This window comes from Salmo trutta, chromosome 32 (genome assembly GCF_901001165.1).
Source record: "Salmo trutta chromosome 32, fSalTru1.1, whole genome shotgun sequence".
Lineage (NCBI taxonomy): Eukaryota > Metazoa > Chordata > Actinopteri > Salmoniformes > Salmonidae > Salmo > Salmo trutta.
This window is the reverse complement of record NC_042988.1, coordinates 20,673,091-20,700,724: the sequence shown is the minus strand read 5'-3', so window position 1 is coordinate 20,700,724 and position 27,634 is coordinate 20,673,091. Positions and strand designations below refer to the sequence as shown.

At 43.8% G+C, this 27,634-nt stretch overlaps 2 protein-coding genes and 1 non-coding gene across 8 annotated transcripts in view; 1 reads left to right on the top strand and 2 right to left on the bottom strand.

The window, feature by feature from the left end:
- LOC115171378 (nucleosome-remodeling factor subunit BPTF) overlaps positions 1-3,659 on the bottom strand; it is a 28,259-nt gene extending 24,600 nt beyond the window's left edge. For all 6 annotated transcript variants that reach the window (XM_029728133.1, XM_029728130.1, XM_029728132.1 and 3 more), the window contains exons 1-2: positions 2,931-3,659; positions 377-1,199 (exon numbers count right to left, since the gene is read on the bottom strand). In XM_029728133.1, the coding sequence (XP_029583993.1) occupies positions 377-1,199; positions 2,931-3,411 (1,304 nt within the window). In that variant the 5' untranslated portion in view covers positions 3,412-3,659. The remainder of the gene's footprint in view (positions 1-376; positions 1,200-2,930) is intronic.
- Positions 3,660-5,855: 2,196 nt separating this feature from the next.
- On the top strand, positions 5,856-5,937 carry trnas-aga (transfer RNA serine (anticodon AGA)). The gene has a single exon. It is a non-coding gene; the product is annotated as a tRNA-Ser (tRNA).
- Positions 5,938-8,215: 2,278 nt separating this feature from the next.
- Positions 8,216-27,634, bottom strand: part of LOC115171377 (growth factor receptor-bound protein 2) — a 64,815-nt gene continuing 45,396 nt past the window's right edge. Inside the window, exons 3-6 of the mRNA XM_029728129.1 lie at positions 16,462-16,559; positions 11,479-11,601; positions 10,389-10,557; positions 8,216-10,063 (exon numbers count right to left, since the gene is read on the bottom strand). Of these exons, the coding sequence (XP_029583989.1) occupies positions 9,878-10,063; positions 10,389-10,557; positions 11,479-11,601; positions 16,462-16,559 (576 nt within the window). The 3' untranslated portion in view covers positions 8,216-9,877. The remainder of the gene's footprint in view (positions 10,064-10,388; positions 10,558-11,478; positions 11,602-16,461; positions 16,560-27,634) is intronic.

The following is a 27,634-nucleotide window of genomic DNA, read 5'->3' as shown; positions in this document are numbered from 1 at the left end:
CATGAATATGGGTGATTACCAGCAACATCCAGCTACTAAAATTCAAGTTAGAAAATATATGTTCCAAGTTGAAATCAGCCCTCTCAGGCAATCTGTGTGTACATAGTGTTCAGCAACAAAATGTGTATTATTCTATCCACAAGACATGACTGATGTTATACCAAGCAATTCAGCACTGGAAAAAACTACTAAGTAATTCTGAAGGCAATCAATTAACTTGTTTTCAAGAACCTCAAGGACATACATCCACTCTCTGACTACATCACAAAACACAATGTATCACTCAGGTGAGATCCCTCAGTATGGTATGGAGATGGTGCATAATATTGATGAAGTCACAACAAGGGAAGTGGGGTGGGGGCCAGTAATTACTTACACAATTATCCTCCGGTTTAGGAACCAGTATTGCCTCCGGTGGCGGTCGTAGCCAATGGGCTCCTGGCGGATGTAGGGTTTGCTCTTCTGCATCTCTGTCACACAGTCTGTGACCCCGGGCACCTTGTGTGCCACGCAGATCTCACACTGCCATTCGTCCTCCGGCACCTCTACCAGCGGCGGCTTCACACACTCCAGGTGGTAGACGGCAGAGCAGGTCTCACAGCACAACAGGTCCCCCAACCTGTGGCACACCCTGCAGTGGTCATCATACTGCACCACCCCCTCTGACATCAACTCCTCGCGGGCGATGTTGGTGGTGAGGAACTGATCCACCAAGAACTGCAGCACCTTGATCTTACTGTCCAGAGGGCCGTAGGGGTAGTCCTCCACCTCCTGGTAGGGCAGGACATGGTGGTACTCCTGGTCGCTCTCGCAGTAGGCACGGACCACCTCGGGCCACGTCATACCATCAATGAAGTAGAGGGTGGAGTTGACGCTGTCCTTGAGGTCAGCAGGACCGAACGTGGTGTTGGAGGTGTCCTCCTCACGCAGGATGGCCTTCAGCAGAGCTGTGTGGGTCTCTGCCATCAGCGTGCACTGCTCCTGGCCTACCAGCGCAGCACAGAAGTCCTCAAAGCGGAAGGGAGAGAGCCGCAGCACCGTGCTGAAGTTGCGCAGGACCTCGTAGATGGAGGACACGTTGAGCAGTTCCTCGCTGGGCACCATGAGGTCCTCAGAGGTTCTGGGCAGCTCCAGAGGAGGGATCTCCTTTTCCTCAAAGATGGGCGAGCGAGGGCAGTGCACCCGCGTCCTCTTCCGCCCTGCCAGACAGAGAGAGAGAGAGCAGTGAGTGCCATAATCTGTGATTTAAAGACTGCAATTTCAGTTTTAGTTAATCTGTAAATCATACATAAAACCCAGACAAAGCAGAATTACATTGTCTCAAAGGCTTAAATCATAGGTTAATGAAAATGTAAAGAAATAAGTTGAAGACAGAATTTACACAAGCGAACAAATGTTAGCCTTGGCCATGTAAAAGGAGAGTTCGCAAGTGTCTCTGAAATCTACTGCCACAGAAATATGTTTGATTCTTTATATTGGTGCCAGGTCCGCTTTAAAACAAATCAAGTCTTGGACTTGGCGAAACACTACACCAACTCAGAGTTGGCAAGGGTATTAAACCCAGGAACGAAGAAAATTGAGAGGGGTTATATTATTGCAATTGAGAAAGTCAAGAACAACAATTTAACATAATGGACATCCCCTTCAATGTAAAAAATTACTCCTTAAAATGGGTCTAATCCAAACACCGTGATAATGTTTTGCAACAGCAACATAAACATTACTTTTCTGCTATTCTACAGTTAAGTTTGGTATCTTTCTTACATTGTTTGCCAGTATCTTTCAAATTATACTTTCCGAAAATAATAATGAACTTTAATATAATCAAAATAGTTACTTATATCTATTGTGTAAGAAAATGTGCATCAAGTGTGTTGAAACAAAAATAACTTTTGCATTTAATTTCCAAAGTGTATAACATATTATGGATATTAAATAATATAGATATTAATTTAACATTGAAATTAATAATTCCATTATGTATTTTGGGGAATGTAAAACATTATTGTGCTGCATCACTGAAACTTCTTCCTCACATAGTTACAACTGGTGAAATTGAGGGCGCTTATTTTCAAAACAATGGGCCACATGGTACCCTGTCCTGTCATTAGCTCGAGCTGATGTGGATTACTAGCAAGCTAGCTGGGTCCTCCTGGACAAGAGCACAAGCCCATGACATTGCTAACTAGCTAGCTTGAAGAACTTATCTGCTTCTCAGCTGTGAAAATAAACCTATGCTGGATATAAGAAGCTAATGATAAGTAAGAGTGGGCTAAAGAAAAACCCCAAGTTAATTAAGTCTCATTAATTTATACACACATTTGACAAAGTATTTAACTAGCTAGACATGCTAAGTAGCTATTCCCCTGCAAGGAAATTATGCATCATCAAGTGTTGTTTTATAATACGAAACACTCCAGTTATTAGTGTATGTTACTCACTATGGAATGTTAATATAATGTTGTTGGTCATTTTAGTTGTTTTCTAAATGATAAATCTGCATTCACAGCTGTTTAGCAGGTTCAGGCATTAGCATGTTAGCCAAGCTTGCTAACGTTAGATAAGGTACGTTATAACTACCTAGCTATTGCAATAGCAAAGTCAGATCCAAAACTAGCAAACACAATTAGAATAACATCTTGCACAATACTGTTAGTTAAAGATGTTTCAGAATTCAAAAATGTGCAATTCGGCTCTCGTGCACTGCCTAAATCGCTAAATGCAAAGCTTTCATTCCATCCTCAACAATTTTGAACTCAAACTAGGCCTGTTTTTATACACAGTCAGTGCATTCTCCATTTTGAACAATACAGCTTCCTGCACTATAAGAACTAATGCCAATGAAAATACGCCCAGACAAATTATAATTAGTTACAATGTCATTGTTTTCTAACATTCTCTAAGCAGCTTGATCAATATTGCGGTTTTACCCGGAGTGCTGCCATGAGTGCTCTGACTCAGAAAGCTGCTTTCAGTACAGTAGCTGGCATCATCATCATCCTCCTCGAGAATTTCCTCAAGCGGGTCTGACTCCACGTTTAGGGCCTCTTCTTCCTCGTCTGTTATCGTCTCTTCCTCTATCAACTCGTCCTCCTCAGATCTCAAACTCACAGCATCATCATCTTCATCACTTTCATGATCATCATAAACCACAGATCTAGCGATTGACCGTCTGCCCCTAGTTCCTCTGCCACCACAACCTCTGCCTCTTCCCCTACCGCGAGATGATCCCACTTTCCTCCTGCCCCTAGATGAAGAGTTATTTCCCCTCTTGGGACTCTCAAAATCGACCTCGGCACTACCTCTCCCCTTTGCCCTCAACTCCCTCCTGGGTCTCAAGCCACGCTCCGGCTCGGATGAAGGCTCCTGCATCCGCAGGGTTTTGGGCGGCCTGCCTCTTTTCCCCCTCATTATATATAAAAGCTATTCTTTTCAATTTCAATTTCTGCGTTTATTTAGCCTTCACAGAAACAAGAAAAACGGGTACCGCCAGAAAGCTTGATTTGCGTAGATTCCAAAGAAGTAGTCCCGTAAAGCCCCGGTCTCGGTTTACGTGAGAAAGCTCAAAACGAATGGCTGGCGTCCCGCTTCTGATCGGTCGCAGCCGCCATTTTTCTTCCTCTCCGACTACTGAAAACAGACCGAAGGCCCGGTGCTGATGTCACGTGGTGACTGTTCTTCCAGTACAGTAGACCTGAACAGGCAAAGTGATTTGTATATACATTGAGTCATTGCACTCTGAACTGAAGTTTGCAATTATTGCCGAAGTGCAAAATATAAAAAGACTGAAATTATGTTTTCTCAAGTAGGCTACAAACGTGTATTATGAATATCTATAAATGGGAAAAGGATATGATAGCTAGCTTGTTTCCATCTTGCTTTTCAATTTTTTTAACTAACATTTGTTGCTATTTTCTAAAATTTCTCAAGTTATAATGTTCAATTATTATTTTGCCAATTTAAGCATATTCCTTCCTTTTTAATGTTCCTTCATACCCCTCCATGATTTTACTCCTAGAGTAAAAGTGAAGTAATTTTTAAAAATGTATTCTGCCAGGGTATGCGTTGGTAAATACAAAAGGTCTGATAATGCGGGTTTTTATGTTTAATTTGAAAGGGGTGATGATCAATCTTATCTTCCACCACAATTACTGAAATCACATCATCAGAAGAGGTTATAATCTGTATCGATCCGTGCTATACGGGATCATTGGGACGTCGCCAAACACCATTGACTTTGGTTAGGGATAAGTAAGGGCTATGGTTAAGGTTAGGGTAATTAATCCTTTGTGATTAAGGTTAGGGTTTAGGGTAGGAATGTCCCAAAGATCCCGGATAGCACTGACCAATTTGTATAACTCATACTGTATATCACAAGATGGCTTGTTGGTGTTGCAATGTATCCAATCATAGACTTATCTCCATCATAACACGACTTTGTGTGATAACCTTATCGTAGTAACCAATGATGTACACTACCAGTCAACAGTTTGGACACACCTACTCATTCAAGGGCTTTTCTTTATTTAACTTTTTTCTACATTGTAGAATAATAGTGAAGACATCAACACTATGAAATAACACATATGGAATCATACCTGGAATCATACCTGGAATGCATTTCAATTAACAGGTGTGCCTTGTTAAAAGTTCATTTATGGAATTTCTTTCCTTCTTAATGCGTTTGAGCCAATCAGTTGTGTTGTGACAAGGTAGGCGTGGTATACAGAAGATAGCCCTATTTGGTAAAATAACAAGTCCAAATAAACAAAGAGAAATGACAGTCCATCATTACTTGAAGACATGAAGGTCAGTCAATGAGGAAAATGTCAAGAACTTTGAAAGTTTCTTTAAACGCAGTCGCAAAAACCATCAAGCTCTATTATGAAACTGACTCTCATGAGGACCGCCACAGGAAAGGAAGACCCAGAGTTACCTCTGATGCAGAGGATACGTTCATTAGAGTTACCAGCCTCAGAAATTGCAGCCCAAATAAATGCTTCACAGAGTTCAAGTAACAGACACATCTCAACTTCAACTGTTCAGAGGAGACTACGTGAATCAGGCCTTCATTGTCGAATTGTTGCAAAGAAAGCACTACTAAAGGACACCAATAATAATAAGAAACATGCTTGGACCAAGAAACACAAACATTGGACATTAGACAGGTGGAAACCTGTACTTTGATCTGATAAGTCAAAATTTGAGATTTTTGGTTCCAACCACTGTGTCTTTGTGAGATTCAGAATATGTGAAAGGATGATCTCCGCATGTGTGGTTCCCACCGTGAAGCATTGAGGAGGGGGTGTGATGGTGTGGGGGGGCTTTGCTGGTGACACTGTCTGTGATTTATTTAGCATTCAAGGCACACTTAACCAGAATGTCTACCACAGTATTCTGCAGCGGTACGCCATCCCATCTGGTTTGCGGTTAGTGGGACTATCATTTTTTTTTCAACAGGACAATGACCCAAAACACACCTCCAGGCTGTGTAAGGGCTATTTGACCAAGAATGAGAGTGATGGAGTGCTGCATCAGATGACCTGGCCTCCACAATAACCCGACCTCAACCCAATTGAGATGGTTTGGGATACATTGGACTGCAGAGTGAAGGAAAAGCAGCCAACAAGTGTTCAGCATATGTAGGAACTTCAAGACTGTTGGAAAAGCATTCCTCATGAAGCTGGTTGAGAGAACACCAAGAGTGTTCCTCATCGTCACGTTACGGCTGATGTTAAAATAGTCGCCTTAACCACTCGGCCACGACAACCTCATGCCATTGTAACACTTTCGATAAAAACTTGTTACATGTTGTCATATAGATTACACACATTTTTTGAGACGCTTATTATTAAGTTGTCGTGGCCGAGTGGTTAAGGCGATGGACTAGAAATCCATTGGGATCTTCCCGCGCAGGTTCGAATCCTGCCGACAACGGTCAACTTTTTTGTAGGTTGTTGCTAAAATCCATACAGTACACTGTCCAGTCTTGTGGTCGGGTCATAATTGAGTACAAATGCAGTGAGTTCATACAGGAAAAGGCAGCATTTACTAATTCATCTCGAATGATTCTTGCAACCGACATGTAAGGACGCAAACACTACACCCCATTATCGTAGTGATGCACTTTTACAAAATGTATTTTAACGTAATTTTTTAAAAGAAGCTTTGAAAACATTGCCATATGCATACTTTTATATCGAATAAATTGAAAACGGGGAAAAGATTAACATTATTATAGCGCCTTGCAGTGGTCGAAACGAATGGTGGCATGAGGAAAACAAATTAATTTCAGATGATGATAATTGCCAGGAGGTGGCGATAATGCATTATGTCTACCAGAATAAACATTTCTGTCTTCAGGCAGGAATTGCAATCATACAAGGATGATTATCTTTACCACAGACCTTTTAGTTGCGTCTGTGTTTGATTTAATGTAGTGGGTACAACAGATTTGTTTTCATATTGGAAACTATGTGTACCCATTAAAGGCATTGTAGAACAAACACCATGTTTTGGCATGCTTGATCTGACAGTCTGGATTGTATTGAGACATTTTGACAGTGTCATGGTGGTAATGTAAAAGTACACCATTGAGATATCTCAGTCTGATAAGTAACGGGGTGACTGGAGTACAAAGAATCCAATGCTTGCATTTCACAGACTATTTGCATGAGGTTCAGTAAGCGGGTGAACATCAGTGGTGTCGTTATTCCTATTTGAATATGATGACAGCATAAACAATAGCAGTGGAAAGATCTGGAAAGTTTTGCCTTCGAATACTACCTTCCAATAGTGGATCATGAACTGGTGTGACCCAGGGTGAGTGACAGGATGCCTCCCACTTGGTTGTTTAACTTACTCACTACCCTTTGACTTTTAATCCAATAGACGACAGCAATATGAATCTATTGTCTTGATCCTCTGAACAGGTGTCAGGGATGTTGGAAAATGTCTGGTGCCCATGGACCTCAGGTTTAATTTAATCTCCATACTACAATTGAGGCTTGTGTAGCGTATTACTGCTGTAGTTTAACCTGAGCATCCAATCAGTCCCTCCACCTGCCAAACCCGTACATTGGACACAGTAAAAAAAGATGCGCCAGTGGTGCCAAAAACACAGGCCCCACACGTATTTCCACAAATGAAATAGGCCCCAGGAAGTATGACGTGTTATTTCAGTGTGTGTGTCAATGCTTCTAGATGTCTGAAGGAGAATACAAATATGTATTTCTCTGTATACACTCCCACACCTCCAAATGGATAAACTGACGCGCACACACACACCAAGCTAAGCGGAGAGAAACTGTACGTTGCATCTTAGCAAACAAACAATTAATAATTGATGTAAACACTTAATCATGCAATAACACACAGTGAATTGCATCAACATCTATAAAAATGTTTCCATGTTTTCAAAGCCAGCAAGTCCCTTAGTAGAAAATTTGACAGACAATTGATAATTTAATGGATCCTCAAATGGTGGGAGATAGGGACCCTGGGAAATTGTCTGACACATTTTTGGAGAAGACAGGTTTTGGTAAATGTTTGTGAAGTTCCCTGGCTATCTGGGACAACGTCATCAAATATGGCTGATATATTCATGCTGCTCACTTACATGTCTCCAGACTCCTGATCTGATGAGACTTCTTACAGTACATGACATCCTCAGACTACAATGAATTCCATGGACTGAGGATGGAGAGCACTTAATGTTCCCAGTCCGCTGTTTTGTTAAGAGTCCGTCAGTGGAAAGGCTGCCTGCATGTGACGCAATGTAGTCAGAAAGTGGCCAGATTGGTTGGAAGTGTTCAAGGGCTAAAAATAACAGAACACAAAAGCAGACAGTCCACCAGACCGAGGGTAATGCAATGTGTACATTTTCACCGGGCAGCAAACCCCTGTATGTACCAAGGACTAAAGGCTGTGCTTAAAGCCATCAGCTTCCTCTTCAAATGAAGCTTGTTCATGGCACCCAGAGGGACAGGAACTTGGCATTGGACACGCAGGGGAGCCTGATGTGTCAATATAGGTATTTATTTGTGATTCCTGTCTGATTCATGGCCGAACAATGCATGTCCCAGCCCCTACAGGTTGTCAGATGCAAAGCCAGGTAATGGGCTATTCATTTCTATACAGATGAATGTAGCCATCAAAAGGTTTGTTGAATCACAAGATGAAAAAATAACTACGCGCCTATCCATGGACCACACCACATGGTTTCTCTCTTTTTTATTTGTAGAATTGCATTTTAATTAATAAAAAAATAAAATAAAAAAGAAGCAAAAAAAATAACAGTATCAACAGGGAAGAAGGCAAGAGACACTTAAATAAGAAAAGTTCCATGTTGGGAAGGAGATGTGGAGTTGATGGGACAGGTTGGATTATGTACATGGTTTCTCACTGCAGGATTGATGGGCCCCACAAAGGGGCTCAAAGCAGCAGGTCGGAGACACTGAAACACCAGAGAGAAAGGCACTATCCAGAGAGAACAAAGAAACTAAACACACAGAAAACAAACACCAGAAATCAAATGCTTAACATAAAAAGTGCTTGACACGCCACAGACAGAGAGAAAAACAACACTGGTAAAGCTGATCTCTCAACTCCTAGCATAAAAGACACTTAATTTTCTCAAACTGTTTCTCATGCCATCATGTGATTATCCAACTCACCTACTTGTTATGTGTGAGTCTAACAAGGAGGGGACTGTTAATGTATGCGTGTGTGTGTTTGAATATGTATGTACTATATGCATATATTTCATTCATCTCTATATAATTTTATATTGACACCATTACTAATTCAAGACTTCTCGGAAATCCCTTGCAGTTGTGCAGTTCAGTTCTCCGACCTTGCTTCCCTCATGTCAATGTCTATGGACTCAGTCAGCTACATTCACGGCCCAAGAGTAAAATGGCTGCAATAAATACATTGGCTTCAAAAGGTGGCTGGCCTTTTACAGGGTTTCATAATACAACAGCTCATGCAGCATACATGGCTCTACTCGCTGCTCAGCGTTAGCTTCCTGACACGATTGGGTTTGTTAAAAATAACAGATTATTCTCTCATTTATCAGACAAAGAAATTATTTCACGTTTTAAATATCATGCCATTTTATCTGAGAGCCCTCAAATAATCCAGGAAAAATGATACTGACAATTATACTGACAATTCAGCAAATCCCAGACCTTCTAGGTCTTATCCAGACTAACATTTTTTTTTTAACATAATTTACAAATGGAAGAAACAATACAATTTGTGATGACTGGTAAAACACATACAAATATATAATATATATTCTTAAAAAATGGATTCTCTCTATACTGTAGGTGATTTATTTATACAGCCCTGGGCTGATGTACAATGCTCACATGCCAATGATCTTGGACTTGGTAACTTGCTGCAGATAACCTCCGTATTTTTTTGTTATTTTTTCAATCATTTTTTAAAATATTTGTACATGTATTTTTATTTAAAACAGCGTTAGGATTTATTGGTATTTCATTTAGGTGATTAAAACATGCAGCAAAAAAGGAAAAGAAACGCAGAATGTGAAGATGTAGAGGAGAGGACAGAAGCAGCTGTGGGAGTCTAGGTATAGAATCATTCTCATTATCTTCACTTTTGATGCACTATGCTTAGATTCTCTGTGTTTTTTCCTCAATGACAGTTCAGTTCTGACTGAAGCGTTCACTACAGAGGCGAACATTCTCAGTGTTAAAAGTTGCCTTTGCTCAGCTGCCACCGACAAGGTGATGCCTTCGACAGAACTACTCCTCCATTTTTAATTCCTTGTTGCATTCTCCCTCTCTGCTCCTGATGTCTTCATGATGGGTTGAGGGGGGGGGGGTATAGGGTGGTTGTTGATGTTTATTTACATGTTCCGGTTGACTGGTGTGACGTAGTTGCGGGGGAACATGCCCGTCAGCCCGTGGCATCCTCCCTTCCACCAGTTAGGGTCAGAGTTGTCCAGGACCTGGATGAAGTCTCCGCGTCGGAAGCCCAGCTCGCCATCCTCCTGGGGGTCAAAGTCAAAGAGCGCCTGTACATATGTGGGATGCTGTGGGCAGGGAGAGAGAAAGAGAGCAAAACAAATCCATGAGTCCCAGACATGTTAACACAGTCTGATAAAAGGACAAAGCCTCGGTTCTTCCCTGATTGGGTTTTCTGAACCAACCGTGACTCGTTGGTGAACTGAGCCAATGCCATCCAAAGGTTAGGCCGGCAGGATGAGGGACTGAGTCAGCAACTCTGGGGCCAATCTGTCTCTCTCAAAGCTATTATTTTACACTAATAACCTAGTTTGTCATTGTGACCATTAAGTCTCCTACAAAGCCACACTGGTAAAGAGCCAGAGACGAAGGTTAAGGGGGATGTGTTCTCACCTGGGGGACCTGCTCAATGTCACGCAGGAAGATCTGCTGGTTGCGGGATACAGAGGTGGAGCGGTGGTAGTCCACCAGCTCGTTAAGCGAGTTGAACTTTACCACCCACAGGAAGTACTTTCCTGCCCCATCACGCAGGACTTTGAAGTGCTGAACGTCATTTCCAAACCTGAGGAGACGGGGGACAGAGGAAGAGAACCATGGGTAGCTGGCCAGCAGCAGACAGTCAACAGACACAGAACTGCTGAAACAGGACAGAGAAGAGAGATCCCGACGACCAAAGGAAATACATGTGGACATGTTCTCTTAGCAACACATTAGGAAGACAGACTGTCTCTATAACAGTGTGAACACAGGTCATGACCCCATGGGTGGTAATGCTGCAGACAGAGAAAAACCAGCCTCTTCCACAGCCATCAGGGGGATTAGCCTCTACTAAGACAAACTCCTTGTTCTGCACTAGCGGTTCTGAGGTGTAATAAAATCCGTTATTAGACCGTGGCAACGATGATGATTATGAACATGGTCTTTTGCCTGCAATGCAGTGAAGAAAACGACATGACAACAATAACGTCTAATGTAACTGGCCCCTCTAACAGTACAACTGGCCCCAGCTTGGCCCCCCCAGTTGAAATGGTCTAGAACCGCCCCTGTTCTGTACTCAGAAGGCAATAGACGGGTGGAGTCACATAGTGATCACTTTCATTATCTTGAATTGTCCATCTACTTTACATACAGACACTACAGCACCATAACAGTGAGGGCTGCTGAATTGAGCCTTTTTAAGTAAAGCAGAGTGGAAACAGACATGGGGAAATCAAAGAGTTTCAAAGCTGGAAAGAGTGAGCTGAAATCCTGCTGTAAAATGACTGTCAGTGAGCTGGAGTTAATGTTCATAGACACCAGGGGGCAGCACAGAAGAACACTGGGTAAAAAATAAAGTGCTAGTGTATTTAAACACAGGAAGAGAAAGAAGAGAAACATAGCAGATGTTTGTGTCTGTTACCCAATACATTGTGTGCAGAGCAGTCCCTCGCCCCAACATATGTATAGCAGGGCTTCTAAACCTTTCGTGTGTGTGTTTACTTACTTGACAGAGAGGGAGAAGTCCCCTGGCGCACTCTCACTCTCTCGGATGAGGAAGGCCCCGTCGTGCCTCTGTTTGTTCAACATCTCCTCTGCCTTGGCACGGGGGATCTTGCCAAAGAACCACCTGGAGGAAGGGACAGCACCACACACACACACACACACACACACACACACACACACACACACACACACACACACACACACACACGACAGACAGGGTCAGGGGAGTGAACACAGCCGGACCAGCATGAAACAAACAAATAGACATCTGCTCCCTCACGATCAGGGACGACACATGGTCATCTCCCACTGTTTATAGTCCTGAGAGATTATACAGTATTTCAGATTAAGCCTCTGCCCCTCAGTCAACCGATTAATACTGCAGGTAGGAGAACCAGAACCGTGGGCGTTGTGTACAGTGAGGGCACAGGGGTTGAGGAGTGGGGATTGCGTGCTGTGCTGTTGAAGCAGAGCCTGTCTCACTCCCAGCAAGGTCTGTGATAGCAGCCCTGGCTGGGCCAATAGCAGCTGTAGCAGCAGGAGGCAGAGAGAGCGAGAGAGCGAGAGAGAGAAAGCGTTCTCTCCGGTTAATTATTAACCAGAGCAGCCAGAGAGATGACATCTTGGCTCCTTTGCATGAAAGTGAAAAGCAATAATAAAGTGACCAAGACCTAATCCTCTTTGCATTTGTGCCCTCTATCGGCCCGGCCCCCGCCTACAGTTCCCTGTCTGATAAAGGTGCCGGCAGAGCAATTCAAGCAGGAACGGAAAGAGCAGCCAGACTGGTTGCGTCTCTCACACACATACACATACTACTATGCAGATATAAATGCCATTATGGAAAAGCAATCTAAAGCTATTTTGACTCACTTTAGCAGGCTCCCAATTTTGTTATTACTTACACCACTTCTACTATAAGCATGATCCAAAAGTTCCATATTTCATGGCCTGGTCTGTGAATACATAATGGGAGACGAAATGCAGAGGCACATTAACATCTAGCGTTGGCTGAAGCTACTGTACTGCATGTGGGTAGTTGCCATATGGCCAAAACAAAAGTGAACAAATGATTTATTCAAAAATGAAAGTAAAAAGATACTTTTTTGTAACTATGTCTAAACAATTCAAAATGTTCTGTGGCCACTTTTTATTTGAAATTTATATCCAATTTAATGAAACACTTCATGCATTAGTGCCTTGAATTTGTCCTCTGGTGTGACATAAGTAATATAAATATGATGGTTTAATGACTCTCAAATAGACAAGAAAAAGATTTTTACTAATTATCAGTTACTTTGTTTTTAAATCAGTAATCATATTCTGTTGAAAAACATTTATTTGTATAACCATGATAACCAATGGACAATACACAACAGGCAGTCCAATCTTACGGTTATAATGTAGTTTCATTAATTATGAAGTTTCTGACCGCTCTACAATGTAGCGGATCCTAATGAAAGGATTTAAAATGTACTCATTACAATTACAGGATCTCGAAAAAGTCCTGCACTGCTATTTTTCATCACTACCTCCCCGAGTCGGGAGTGGGTCATTTGCGAGCCTGTTGCCTTCCTTGGATGTGGAAGCCATTTCTTAGGCTCCAAGCCGGAATCTAACCCTGATTCCCCGTTACCCATGATCACCATGGTATGCACAGAAAGTACCATCGGAAATTGATAGGGCACACATTCAAATTAGATGTCAGCGCCACGAATGGCACGCCACCAGTCGAGATTAGAGAGTCACTAAAAGCCTTGGATTTTAGGTCTGATAAATACACACATCCCAACGGTCAGCACTCGTTGGCATGTATTAGCTCTAGAACAGTTATCCAAGTAACGTTGGAGCGATCAAAGGAACTGATTTAAAATGAGCCATTGGCAGTTTCACTGTACCGGCCGTGTGAACTAAGCCTTGCATGGCTTAATCTTTGAGAGGAATATGCTACTGGCAGGATCACTCAGGTAGACCCCCCACGTGCAGCGAGGTGCAGGGGCACAGTTATTCTCCCAAAGCCGTGGGAGCCCGAAGCACCACTTGAGAGGTGTTCTGTTGGAGAGTTTTTGGAGTATATTGCAAAATGGGGTTTGAGAAAGACAACGTGTCTCTGACACTGGTGGGTAATATATTGGAGGCAGGGTTAACAATCTCAAAAGGAGGCCCTGCCAATGGGGGCCTTCCCAGGGTGGATCACATATGCCAATTGGTCAGGAGGAATTGGTGGGATAGCCAAAGATGGATCAAGGGAATGAATGGTCTAATGCAGAGAGTGATAACCAGTAGTGGGAGCACCACAGCCAGTCCTCAATATCACGAGGGCCATGTTAAAGAACCAGGCTTTCCCAAGCGGCAGAGAGACCCAGATGCCGACGGAGCAATGGTCACCAGCAGGGATTGAGAACCAGGCGTGGTTGCAAAAGGATACTGCACAAATAGGGTACCACCAGAATTTATACTGAACAAAAACAAATGCAACATGTAAAGTGTTGGTCCTACTGAGCTGAAATAAAAGATCCCAGAAATATTCCAAATGCATAAAAGGTATATTTCCCCCAAATGTTGAGCACAAATTTGTTTACATCCCTGTTAGTGAGCATTTCTACTTTGCCAAGATAATCCATCCACCTGACAGGTGTGGCATATCAAGAAGCTGTTTAAACAGCATTATCATTACACAGGTGCACCTTGTGCTTGGGACAGTAAATGGCCACTAAAATGTGCAGTTTTGTCACACAACACAATGCCACAGTTGTCTTAAGTTGAGGGAACATGCAATTGGCATGCTGACTTCAGGAATGTCCAACAGAGCTGTTGCCAGAGAATTTCAAGTTAATTTATCTACCATAAGCCCGCACCCAAAGTCATTTTAGAGAATTTGTCAGTACGGTGGTGGGTTCAGTATGAGTTCAGACATTTCTAACATATACTGTTCTAATTTTTGTATTTTTTTATATATAAAATGAAAGATCTCTCAAATGAAGTTTGATAACTTTACTTACATGTTTTAAGAAGACAAAAATAGTTGATAGAATATGTGAAAAGTACAGACTAAGCTTAATGGGTATCGAGTGTACCATGGGTGTTCCAAATAAGCCCACCTCTTAAATAATCAATTTGAATTAGATTAATGTAATCTCTCCCAAAGTTATAAAAATAAACGGATCATTATTATTCATCATGAAAGTAGCACTCATAACAGGGGATGTCGTATCCACACAGATCAATGGACTTAGTTTTTTGTTCTTGCCGACCAGCACACACCCGATTCAACTAATCATAGACTTCAATCAAGACATGATTAGTTGAATCATGTATGTTATTGCTTGGTTAGAACACAAACTTGAACCCACACTGGCCCTCTGTGGATAAGAAGTCATGCAACAAAGATCATAACACACAACTTTCAATGAATTATCTGAAAGATGATTCACATTTGATGTACTGAAAAACAAATTTCAGTACAAGATACGAATCCTATATATCCCACCTCGCGCAGCAACACTGCCTGGCAGCAGAGCTCTGCGCACTGAGTGAAGCACTGAAGCCACTGCGCACAGACATGTCAGTTTCATTTACTTGAAAGTCTACAAAGTGAGACTCTGTCCTCTGTCACGTCAACTACCCATGTACTGTACCCAAAATAAGGCAGGCTAGTTGCTGCCTGGTGCCACTCCGTCACAGCTAGTCTATAAAGGGACAAACTCCAGCCCCACTACTACTGCAATGGGATCAGATCACAACTGCCCCCTACACTAAGGCTACACCAAACTATACGGGGGAAGGACTAACAGCTGACCCACAGTCAGTCAGTGCAAGAGCTGAATGCTGCTACTGACATTGGATAATGGATTGATTTAGGCTAAATAGAGTTTCTCTTTCAGGTGTTCAAAGCACTTAAATAGTCAATCAATTGAGAACACTACATAGACACTGTCTTGTATTCCTTATGCATTATCTATTCACTCTGTTTTATGATAATGGAATTAACTGTGATGTAACAGCATGGTACATTACTTGACAAGGGCAACTAAGACCTGTACACAGCATCCCAGCCCAGCTGAACGGCAAGACCTTTCCTTTCCCCTTTGATGTGGCTATGAGTGGCAGCCCGGACAATTAAAACCAAGCCCCTGATGAGGAAGTGGTGCTGAGGGGTAAATTCCACCTCACAGAGAGGGGTGACTCCACTCAGGGCTTCCATTACACAGACAGACTGAGGGCAGGGACCAGACCCGAGATAACGTGTTTCTGCTGGCTATCTCTTCCCCATGATCACAGCCACACCTTTTACCCACAATCTGCCCACACCAGCTGACCTGAGCTCTGCTTTCTCTCTGCTCATTAACACAGACTATGGATCAGACGTTTCTCACTATCCAAGTCCAGGCATTAATCATCAAGAAATTGGCCCTGGAGCAGTTGCTAGCAGCTTATACCTGCACTATATATCTGGATCCACTGCAGGCCAGAGTGGGGGTGTGGGGCGGCAATCCACTGTACACAGACAGACAAAGCCTAGGCATGGCGTAGCTCCTTGGGACAGAGACAACCAGACCCAGCCCCCTCCATACACCAAAATCCCACCTGATAAAATCCCAGTGACGATGAAATAAGGGTCAATATTAAATTAAGTCTAAGAGGCCCAGAGCGCACTAATACTGGCGTTAATCTGGCACTGTGTGCTCCAGAGGTAATATCCTCTAAGAATCCTCACAGTGCTTCAATGAACACACAGGGACAAGATTCCACTGTGGTGACACTGGCCATTTCAGCACAGTACTCGGAGTTGACGGGACTGTTCTGTTCAATTCAGACAGTTGTTTCATAGTTCCAAATCAATGTGATACATTGAAGCTGTGGCCCAGCGTGACCTGGCAGTCATGATGAGTCCTGTTTGCCTATACCCCGAGTCAGCAACAATAAGCTGGAGAGATGAGTCCTCCTGAGTCATATTAGGAGTCTGGGTCAGGTGGTTCATACTTACGGATGTGCTTTCATCTCTATGTAGTTCTTGGGGATGAAGCCGTCTTTCCCGTTCAATTCTGCTTTGTACCAGTTCTGGTCACACTCCTCATTTAATACCTAGAGAAGGGAAGAGAGAGGTTAACAATATATCACATCTAGTAAACAGAGTACTTCTCTGGTCACTGAGAAGGGGGGCTGAAACGGTTTTGTATCCACTAATGGGGCACAGCCATAAACGACAGATTGAGACACGTTTGTCTGTTGTGAGTACACTCATTTACCAAGCAAGAAAGCCTCCATGAGGCCAGGCCAGCTGTGGGAGCACTCGTCTGAGAGACGTATGGTGGTTTGCAGGCACTGGTGCATGAGTGTGTCTAAGTTTGTGTGTATGTGTGTATGTGTGTGTGTGTGTGTGTGTGTGTGTGTGTGGCTGTTGTTGAAAGACATGCACCTGTACACTGGTGCAGTTAGTCATGTACTGGTGCAGCTGTGTCATTGACTTGTTTATTATGTTATTGGCTTGTTTATTCCATGTGTAACTCTGTGTTGTTGTCTGTGTCACACTGCTTTGCTTTATCTTGGCCAGGTCACAGTTGTAAATGAGAACTTGTTCTCAACTAGCCTACCTGGTTAAATAAAGGTGAAATAAATAAATAAATAAATATAAAGCCTCTGGCTTGTGTACGCATAGTCAGATGAAAGAAACAGTCGTCATCAATTCTCACCAGGGTTCTGACTCACAGTAATATATTGACACGTCCCACTCAAAACAAAGATATTCCAACCACCATCTTCCTTCTGGCTTCAGTACAGCCTTTCCATTTCAGAAGAAATAGGAGTCATACTAGATATAGTATAGAATACACAGGTATTTCAATGTGATATGCTGACCACAGGCTTCAGTGTTGGGACACACTTCAAGGCCTCTGCTAGGTGTTGAAACACCTTTAAACAAACCATACTTGACAATGTGTGTTCAAGAGAGGAACTAGGCCTAAATATTTTTGTCTGCAAAAAAAGTGTTGAGGAAATGGAGTGTGCAACATCCTTCCTGTGCACAGAGCACTGGGAGAGCGAGAGATAGAAAGGAAAGTGAGGCAGAGTGGGTGTGCCACCACTGTCACAACAGAGGGTTCTTAAAGCCTGCAAGGCTTTTTGGGCGACCTGACCAAATTCACATTGAAATATGTGTTATAGATCTGTCATTCACATTGAAAGCAAGTCTAAGAAGCAGGAGATCTGTTCTATATGCGTTATTTCTATGCTGCCCGTGCTTAAGTTTCGTTTTTTGCGTCTTTTACGTTCGGTTTTGTACACCAACTTCAAACAGCTGACAAAACAATGTTTTTGGTTATGGAAAATATATTTTACAGAGGTTCAGATGGGACAATGACTATCTACACTATACTTGCTTGTTTTGTCACAAAAACTGAAATTAGGCAAGCTACCAGAATTTTAGCAACCAGGAAAAGCTGGAGCGATTTCGGCATATTGCATCTATCTTTAAACCTAACCTGACATACCCAAGGGGCGGTTGCATTGCATGCAGAATCAAACTCTTTTTTGATTTACATAGATGGCTGACAGGTGAGGCAGTGATGATAAACTGAGTAACTCAACTAAAGCACCTGAATCCTTCGCAGATAGTGGTTTAGTGTTTAGTGTCTGCGGGTTCACATAACTTGGTCACACAGACCACATCAGTGTGTGAATTGGCCTGGAGGACCTGTGAGAAGAGGGGCGACAGATAGACTACAGCCTTCAGTCACTCAGCACCTCAACCACATCCAGCAACAAGATGGCTTCTTAAGCCCCTCTCAAACACAATACAGGCTCTGATCCAGAGCTATAAAATGATCTTCCAACTGTCGGATAAGAGGGTTGGTCCGGGTGAGATTGATTTCTCCCCTTTCTCACACAGACATACAGTAATTTACACAGTAGGCGTGTAGTTCCCCTCTAGACTGGTACAGCACAGTTTAGTTGGCAGGCTGTGTTGTACAGTGAGTAGCGCAGCAGTACAGAGGGCTTCTGATCACAGAGTATTGATCTATGCTTCAACACAGCGGTTGGGAAACATCTCCATAATGCATACACAACCTTGTAAATGCAGCGAGACATGTTTTCTATCAGGTATCATTTCACATTGTTCATAAAAGAAAAGCTGCAGCTAGGGTAGAGAGGAAGAACCTACTCATGTCACAACATCTAACCGTCATAGCCCTATCTAACCAGAAACTACAGATATGCTTCAACTTTCAGTGTCTTTTAATCCCACCCCATCCTGTAAGAGTCAACTTTTTCAGAAGAGCTCAGTCTCATTCTCATTCTACTTCGGTGTGTAGTGTTGATCTGAAACCCACGCAAGCAACCAGTCCCCCTGGTGGTAAAACACACTATGGCTTAGTGGAAAGAGGCAAGCAGGAGACAACTGAAACAGGAGTCATGTAAGACTATGTGAGGCATCCCAGGCCATCAGTGTCAGTAGTACAGTGTCAGTGGTGAGATTGTCATTAGGCCTATCCACTCTTTCCACCACACCCTTCTACTTCTCAAAGCCCTGATGGGATGATGGGGTCTGGCAATTTGCCCCCCAGCTGTTCACTGGCCTCAGTGCTCTCTGACCTCTCTGCTCCAGCTAGCCTGCAGCACACCAGCTGTCACTGTGGAACCACAGCCACTATGGCACAAGTGACACAATTACAGAGGGGGGAAGGAGGGAGGAGTCCATGCCTGTGGCACTATGATAATGTGAGTGAATGTGAATAGGTTGTGAGGAGCACAGGGGAGAGACGGGCACAGTGATGGAAGAGTATGCTTGTGGCAGAGTGTGTGTGTGTGTGTGTGTGTGTGTGTGTGTGTGTGTGTGTGTGGTCTTACAATTGGTGGGGCAATGCAGGCAGGCAGCCTCTGGGCGTGACTGATTGCACATGTGTAGACGTGGCAGACATGCGGTCTGGAACTCTGAACTCCAGGTTCTCTCTACATCTTATTACAAACACTACACTCCACCTTAGTCTCATCACCTACACAGTTCACGACTTAGCTATCTACCTCAAACATAACAGCTCACAGACACTCCTTCATGTTCTCTTGCAGATATTACAACAGGCTTGGAATTTTGTGATTTTAGGGGTAAGGCCATTTGCCCAATCTGCCAGGGCACCAAGGCCATTAACCAAAATAGTCAATTCAATTGATTTGAAAACCAAAAAACAACTGTTCTCTTAAGAAAAGCATAAGTGTATGTAAATAAAACACTAGCCTACATGTCAAAGTGTAGGGCCTGCGTATTGGCTACAGCCCGTCATGTCCAGACCAAAGCTGACATGAGGCGCCTGAAAATGTAACCAATCTTTAAATTAGACTTTTACTCACACACACACACACACACACACACACACACACACACACACACACACACGGCTAAACACCAGTCATGTTCGACAAATATAATTTAGGATCATTATTAATATCTAAAGGCTTGATAATGTCGACATATAAATTATATATATATACACATACTCAGCAAAAAAAGAAACGTCCTCTCACTGTCAACTGTGTTTATTCTCAGCAAACTTAGCATGTGTAAATATTTGTATGAACATAAAAATATTCAACAACAAATAAACTGAACAAGTTCCACAGACATGTGACTAACAGAAAAGGAATAATGTGTCCCTGAACAAAGGGGGGGTCAAAATCAAAAGTAACAGCCAGAATCTGGTGTGGTACTGCAGTGCATCTCCTCCTCATGGACTGCACCAGATTTGCCAGTTCTTGCTGTGAGATGTTACCCCACTCTTCCACCAAGGCACCTGCAAGTTCCCGGACATTTCTGCGGGGAATGGCCCTAGCCCTCACCCTCCGATCCAACAGCTCCCAGACGTGCTCAATGGGATTGAGATCCGGGCTCTTCGCTGGCCATGGCAGAACACTGACATTCCTGTCTTGCAGGAAATCATGCACAGAATGAGCAGTATGGCTGGTGGCATTGTCATGCTGGAGGGTCATGTCAGGATGAGCCTGCAGGAAGGGTACCACATGAGGGAGGAAGATGTCTTCCCTGTAACGCACAGCGTTGAGATTGCCTGCAATGACAACAAGCTCAGTCCGATGATGCTGTGACACACCGCCCCAGACCATGACGGACCCTCCACCTCCAAATCGATCCTGCTCCAGAGTACAGGCCTCGGTGTAACGCTCATTCCTTCGACGATAAACGCAAATCCGACCATCACCTCTGGTGAGACAAAACTGCAACTCATCAGTGAAGAGCACTTTTTGCCAGTCTTGTCTGGTCCAGGGACGGTGGGTTTGTGCCCATAGGCGACGTTGTTGCCGGTGATGTCTGGTGAGGACAACAGGCCTATAAGACCTCAGTCCAGCCTCTCTCAGCCTATTGCGGACAGTCTGAGCACTGATGGAGGGATTGTGTACCTGTCCCGCAGGTGTGATGTTCGGATGTACCGATCCTGTGCAGGTGGTGTTACATGTGGTCTGCCACTGTGAGGACGATCAGCTGTCCACCCGGTCTCTCTGTAGCGCTGTCTTAGGCGTCTCACAGTACGGACATTGCAATTTATTGCCGTGGCCACCTCTGCAGTCCTCATGCCTCCTTGCAGCATGCCTAAGGCACATTCGCGCAGATGAGCAGGGACCCTGGGCGTCTTTCTTTTGGTGTTTTTCAGAGTCAATAGAAAGGCCGCTTTCGTGTCCTAAGTTTTCATAACTGTGACCAGGATGCCACACCATCTGTAAGCTGTTAGTGTCTTAACGACCGTTCCACGGGTGCATGTTCATTAATTGTTTATAGTTCATTGAACAAGCATGGGAAACAGTGTTTAAACCCTTTACAATTTAGATCTGTGAAGTTATTTAGATTTTTACGAATTATCTTTGAAAGACAGGGTCCTGAAAAAGGGACGTTACTTTTTTGCTGAGTTCATATTTATATATACAAAAGTATGTGGACACCCCTTCAAATTAGTGGATTTGGCTATTACAGCCAAACCAGTTGCTGACCGGTGTATAAAATCGAGCACACCGCCATGCAATCTCCATAGACAGACATTGGCCTTACTGAAGACCTCAGTGACTTTCAATGTAGCAGCGTCATAGGATGCCACCTTTCCAACAGGTCAGTTTGTTAAAATTCTGCCCTGCTAGAGCTGCCCCGGTCAACTGTAACTGCTGTTATTATGGCATGGAAACGTCTTGGAGCAACAACGGCTCAGCCGCAAAGTGGTAGGCCACACAAGCTCACAGAACGGGACCACCAAGTGCGGAAGTGCGTAAAAATAGCCTGTCCTTGGTTTTAACACTCACTACCGAGTTCCAAACTGCCTCTGGAAGAAATGTCTTCACAAGAACTGTTCGCCGGGAGCTTCATGGCCAAGCAGCCGCACACAAGCCTAAGATTACCATGCGCAATGCCAAGCGTCGGCTGGAGTGGTGTCAAGCTCACCGCTATTGGACTCTGGAGCAGTGGAAACACGTTCTCTGGAGTGATGAATCACACTTCACCACCTGGCAGTCCGACGGACGTATCTGGGTTTGGGGGATGCCAGGAGAACGCCACCTGCCCCAATGCACAGAGCCAACTAGAGGTCGACCGATTATGATTTTTCAACACCGATACCGATTATTGGAGGGCCGAAAAAGCCGCTCCCGATTATTGGTGGGCCAAAACAAAGCCGATACCGATTAATCAGCCGTTCTTTTATTTGATTTATTTATTTGTAATAATGACAATTACAACAATACTGAATGAACACTTATTTTAACTTAATATAATGCATCAATAAAATCAATTTAGCCTAGAATAAATAATGAAACATGTTTAATTTGGTTTAAATAATGCAAAAACAAAGTGTTGGAGAAGAAAGTAAAAGAGCAATATGTGTCATGTAAAAAAGCTAACGTTTAAGTTCCTTGCTCAGAACATGAGAACATATGAAAGCTGGTGGTTCCTTTTAACATGAGTCTTCAATATTCCCAGGTAAGAAGTTTTAGGTTGTAGTTATTATAGGAATTATAGGACTATTTCTCTCTATACGATTTGTATTTCATATACCTTTTACTATTGGATGTTCTTATAGGCACTTTTGTATTGCCAGTGTAAGAGTATAGCTTCCGTCCCTCTCCTCGCTCCTACCTGAGCTTGAACCAGGAACACATCGACAACAGCCACCCTCGAAGCAGCGTTACCCATGCAGAGCAAGGGGAACAACTACTCCAAGTCTCAGAGCGAGTGACGTTTGAAACGCTATTAGCGCGCACCACGCTAACTAGCTAGCCATTTCACATCAGTTACACCAGCCTAATCTCGGGAGTTGATAGGCTTGAAGTCATAAACAGCACAATGCTTGAAGCATTGCGAAGAGCTGCTGGCAAACGCACGAAATTGCTGTTTGAATGAATGCTTACGAGCCTCCTCGTGCCTACCACCGCTCAGTCAGACTGCTCTATCAAATCATAGACTTAATTACAACATAATAACACACAGAAATACGAGCCTTTGGTCATTAAAATGGTCGAATCCGGAAACTATCTTTTCGAAAACAAAACGTTTATTCTTTCAGTGAAATACGGAACCGTTCCGTATTTTATCTAATGGATGGCATCCCTGAGTCTAAATATTGCTGTTACATTGTAACCTTCAATGTTATGTCATAATTAATTCCGGTCTTTGTTAGGAATAAATGGACTTCACACAGTTTGCAATGAGCCAGGCGGCCCAAACTGCTGCATATACCCTGACTGCTTGCATGGAACCCAAGAGAAGTGACACATTTCCCTAGTTATAAGAAATTAATGTTAGCAGGCAATATTAACTAAATATGCAGGTTTAAAAATATATACTTGTGTATTGATTTTAAAGAAAGGCATTGATGTTTATGGTTAGGTACATTGGTGCAACGACAGTGCTTTTTTCGCAAATGCGCTTGTTAAATCATTACCCGTTTGTCGAAGTAGGCTGTGATTCAATGAGAAATTAACAGGCACCGCATCGATTATATGCAACGCAGGACACGTTAGATAAACTAGTAATATCATCAACCATGTGTAGTTAACTAGTGATTATGTTAAGATTGATTGTTTTTTATAAGATAAGTTTAATGCTAGCTAGCAACTTACCTTGGCTTCTTGCTGCCCTCGCATAACAGGTAGTCAGCCTGCCACTCAGGCTCCTCGTGGAGTACAATGTAAGGCAGGTGGTTAGAGCGTTGGACTAGTAACCGGAAGGTTGCAAAAACGAATCCCCGAGCTGACAAGGTAAAAATCTGTCGTTCTGCCCCTGAACAAGGCAGTTAACCCACCGTTCCTAGGCTGTCATTGAAAATAAGAATGTGTTCTTAACTGACTTGCCTAGTTAAATAAAGGTGTATACATTTTTTTTAAATACACTGCTCAAAAAAATAAAGGGAACACTAAAATAACACATCCTTGATCTGAATGAATGAAATAATCTTATTAAATGTTTTTTTCTTTACATAGTTGAATGTGCTGACAACAAAATCACACAAAAATAATCAATGGAAATCCAATTTATCAACCCATGGAGGTCTGGATTTGGAGTCACACTCAAAATTAAAGTGGAAAACCACACTACAGGCTGATCCAACTTTGATGTAATGTCCTTAAAACAAGTCAAAATGAGGCTCAGTAGTGTGTGTGGCCTCCACGTGCCTGTATGACCTCCCTACAACGCCTGGGCATGCTCCTGATGAGGTGGCGGATGGTCTCCTGAGGGATCTCCTCCCAGACCTGGACTAAAGCATCCGCCAACTCCTGGACAGTCTGTGGTGCAACGTGGCGTTGGTGGATGGAGCGAGACATGATGTCCCAGATGTGCTCAATTGGATTCAGGTCTGGGGAACGGGCGGGCCAGTCCATAGCATCAATGCCTTCCTTTTGCAGGAACTGCTGACACACTCCAGCCACATGGGGTCTAGCATTGTCTTGCATCAGGAGGAACCCAGGGCCAACCGCACCAGCATATGGTCTCACAAGGGGTCTGAGGATCTCATCTCGGTACCTAATGGCAGTCAGGCTACCTCTGGCAAGCACATGGAGGGCTGTGCGGCCCCCCAAAGAAATGCCACCCCACACCATGACTGACCCACCGCCAAACCAGTCATGCTGGAGGATGTTGCAGGCAGCAGAATGTTCTCCACGGCGTCTCCAGACTCTGTCACGTCTGTCACATGTGCTCAGTGTGAACCTGCTTTCATCTGTGAAGAGCACAGGGCGCCAGTGGCGAATTTGCCAATCTTGGTGTTCTCTGGCGAATGCCAAACGTCCTGCACGGTGTTGAGCTGTAAGCACAACCCCCACCTGTGGACGTCGGGCCCTCATACCACCCTCATGGAGTCTGTTTCTGACCGTTTGAGCAGACACATGCACATTTGTGGCCTGCTGGAGGTCATTTTGCAGGGCTCTGGCAGTGCTTCTCCTGCTCCTCCTTGCACAAAGGCGGAGGTAGCGGTCCTGCTGCTGGGTTGTTGCCCTCCTACGGCCTCCTCCACGTCTCCTGATGTACTGGCCTGTCTCCTGGTAGCGCCTCCATGCTCTGGACAATACGCTGACAGACACAGCAAACCTTCTTGCCACAGCTCGCATTGATGTGCCATCCTGGATGAGCTGCACTACCTGAGCCACTTGTGTGGGTTGTAGACTCCGTCTCATGCTACCACTAGAGTGAAAGCACCGCCAGCATTCAAAAGTGACCAAAACATCAGCCAGGAAGCATAGGAACTGAGAAGTGGTCTGTGGTCACCACCTGCAGAACCACTCCTTTATTGGGGGTGTCTTGCTAATTGCCTATAATTTCCACCTGTTGTCTATTCCATTTGCACAACAGCATGTGACATTTATTGTCAATCAGTGTTGCTTCCTAAGTGGACAGTTTGATTTCACAGAAGTGTGATTGACTTGGAGTTACATTGTGTTGTTTAAGTGTTCCCTTTATTTTTTTGAGCAGTGTATATTTTTCTTTCTTTATTTTTTATTTTAAATAAAAAATATCTGCAAATCGGTGTCCAAAAATACTGATTACCGATTGTTATGAAAACTTGAAATCGGCCCTAATTAATCGGCCATTCCGATTAATCTGCCGACCTCTAGTGCCAACTGTAAAGTTTGGTGGAGGAGGAATAATGGTCTGAGGCTATTTTTCATGGTTCGGGCTAGGCCCCTTAGTTCCAGTGAAGGGAAATCATAATGCTACAGCATACAATGACATTCTAGATGATTCTATGCTTCCAACTGTGTGGCAACAGTTTGGGGAAGGCCCTTTCCTGTTTCAGCTTGACAATACCCCCGTGCACAAAGCGAGGTCCATACAGAAATGGTTTGTCGAGATCAGTGTGGAAGAACATGACTGGCCTGCACAGATCCCTGACCTCAACCCCATTGAACACCTTTAAGACGAATTGGAACGGTGACTGCGAGCCAGGCCTCATTGCCCGACCTCACTAATGCTCTTGTGACTGAATGGAAGCAAGTCCCTGCAGAAATGTTCCAACATCTAGTGTAAAGCCTTCCCAGAAGAGTGGAGGCTGTTATAGCAGCAAAGGGGGGACCAACTCCATATTAATTACCATGATTTTGGAATGAGATGTTCAACAAGCCGGTGTCCACATAGTGTACAGGTCCTGTAGTGTACTTGAGGCACTGTTCGTTCACATAGGAGAGCTCCATTTTTATGGAATGGTCTGCCTACCCATGTGAGAGACGCAGACTCAGTCTCAACCTTTAAGTCTTTACTGAAGACTTATCTCTTCAGTAGGTCCTATGATTAAGTATAGTCTGGCCCAGGAGTGTGAAGGTGAACGGAAAGGCTGGAGCAACGAACCGCCCTTGCTGTCTCTGCCTTGTCGGTTCCCCTCTTCCCACTGGGATTCTCTGCCTCTAACCCTTTTACAGGGGCTGAGTCACTGACTTACTGGTGTTCTTCCATGCCGTCCATGGGAGGGGTGCGTCACTTGAGTAGGTTGAGCCACTGACGTGGTCTTCCTGTCTGGGTTGCCCCCCCCCCTTGGGTTGTGCCGTGGCGGAGATCTTTGTGGGCTATACTCGGCCTTGTCTTCGGACGGTAAGTTGGTGGTTGTAGATATCCCTCTAGTGGTGTGGGGGCTGTGCTTTGGCAAAGTGGGTGGGGTTATATCCTGCCTGTTTGGCCCTGTCCGGGGGTATCATCGGATGGGGCCACAGTGTCTTCTGATCCCTCCTGTCTCAGCCTCCAGTATTTATGCTGCAGTAGTTTATGTGTCGGGGGGCTAGGGTCAGTCTGTTACATCTGGAGTATTCTCTTGTCTTATCCGGTGTCCTGTGTGAATGTAAATATGCTCTCTCTAATTCTCTCTTTCTCTCTTTCTCTCGGAGGACCTGAGCCCTAGGACCATGCCTCAGGACTACCTGGCATGATGACTCCTTGCTGTCCCCAGTCCACCTGGCCATGCTGCTGCTCCAGTTTCAACTGTTCTGCCTGCGGCTACGGAACCCTGACCTGTTCACCGGACGTGCTTGTTGCACCCTCGACAATTACTATGATTATTATTATTTGACCATGCTGGTCATTTACGAACATTTTAACATCTTGACCATGTTCTGTTATAATATCCACCCGGCACAGCCAGAAGAGGACTGGCCACCCCTCATAGCCTGGTTCCTCTCTAGGTTTCTTCCTAGGTTTTTGGCCTTTCTCAGGAGTTTTTCCTAGGGAGTTTTTCCCAGCCACCGTGCTTCTTTCACATGCATTGCTTGCTGTTTGGGGTTTTAGGCTGGGTTTCTGTACAGCACTTTGAGATTTCAGCTGATGTACGAAGGGCTATATAAATAAATTTGATTTGATAGGAGAGAAAGGCCAGTGCCTGATGCGCACCACAACATCAACAACCTTGCAATCTGAGCGGAGGCAGTGAACATTTTGAAACTATTTAACCATATATGTAAATGTTTAAAACCTGGAAGTTTCGTCATTTTATGAAGCATGCCTTACCATGTTCTGACCATAGGAATTTTAAGGGGATTATTTTATAAACACTTCCTCATATGCCATTGAAACCAGTATCTCTCAGGTTGAACTTTATTTTGTTGTCCAGCAGCCAATTTCACAATCCTAGTCATATTAACAACCCATGCTTGTTGTTGCGTCTTCAGATCTTCCCTCCTTCTACATTTCTGAA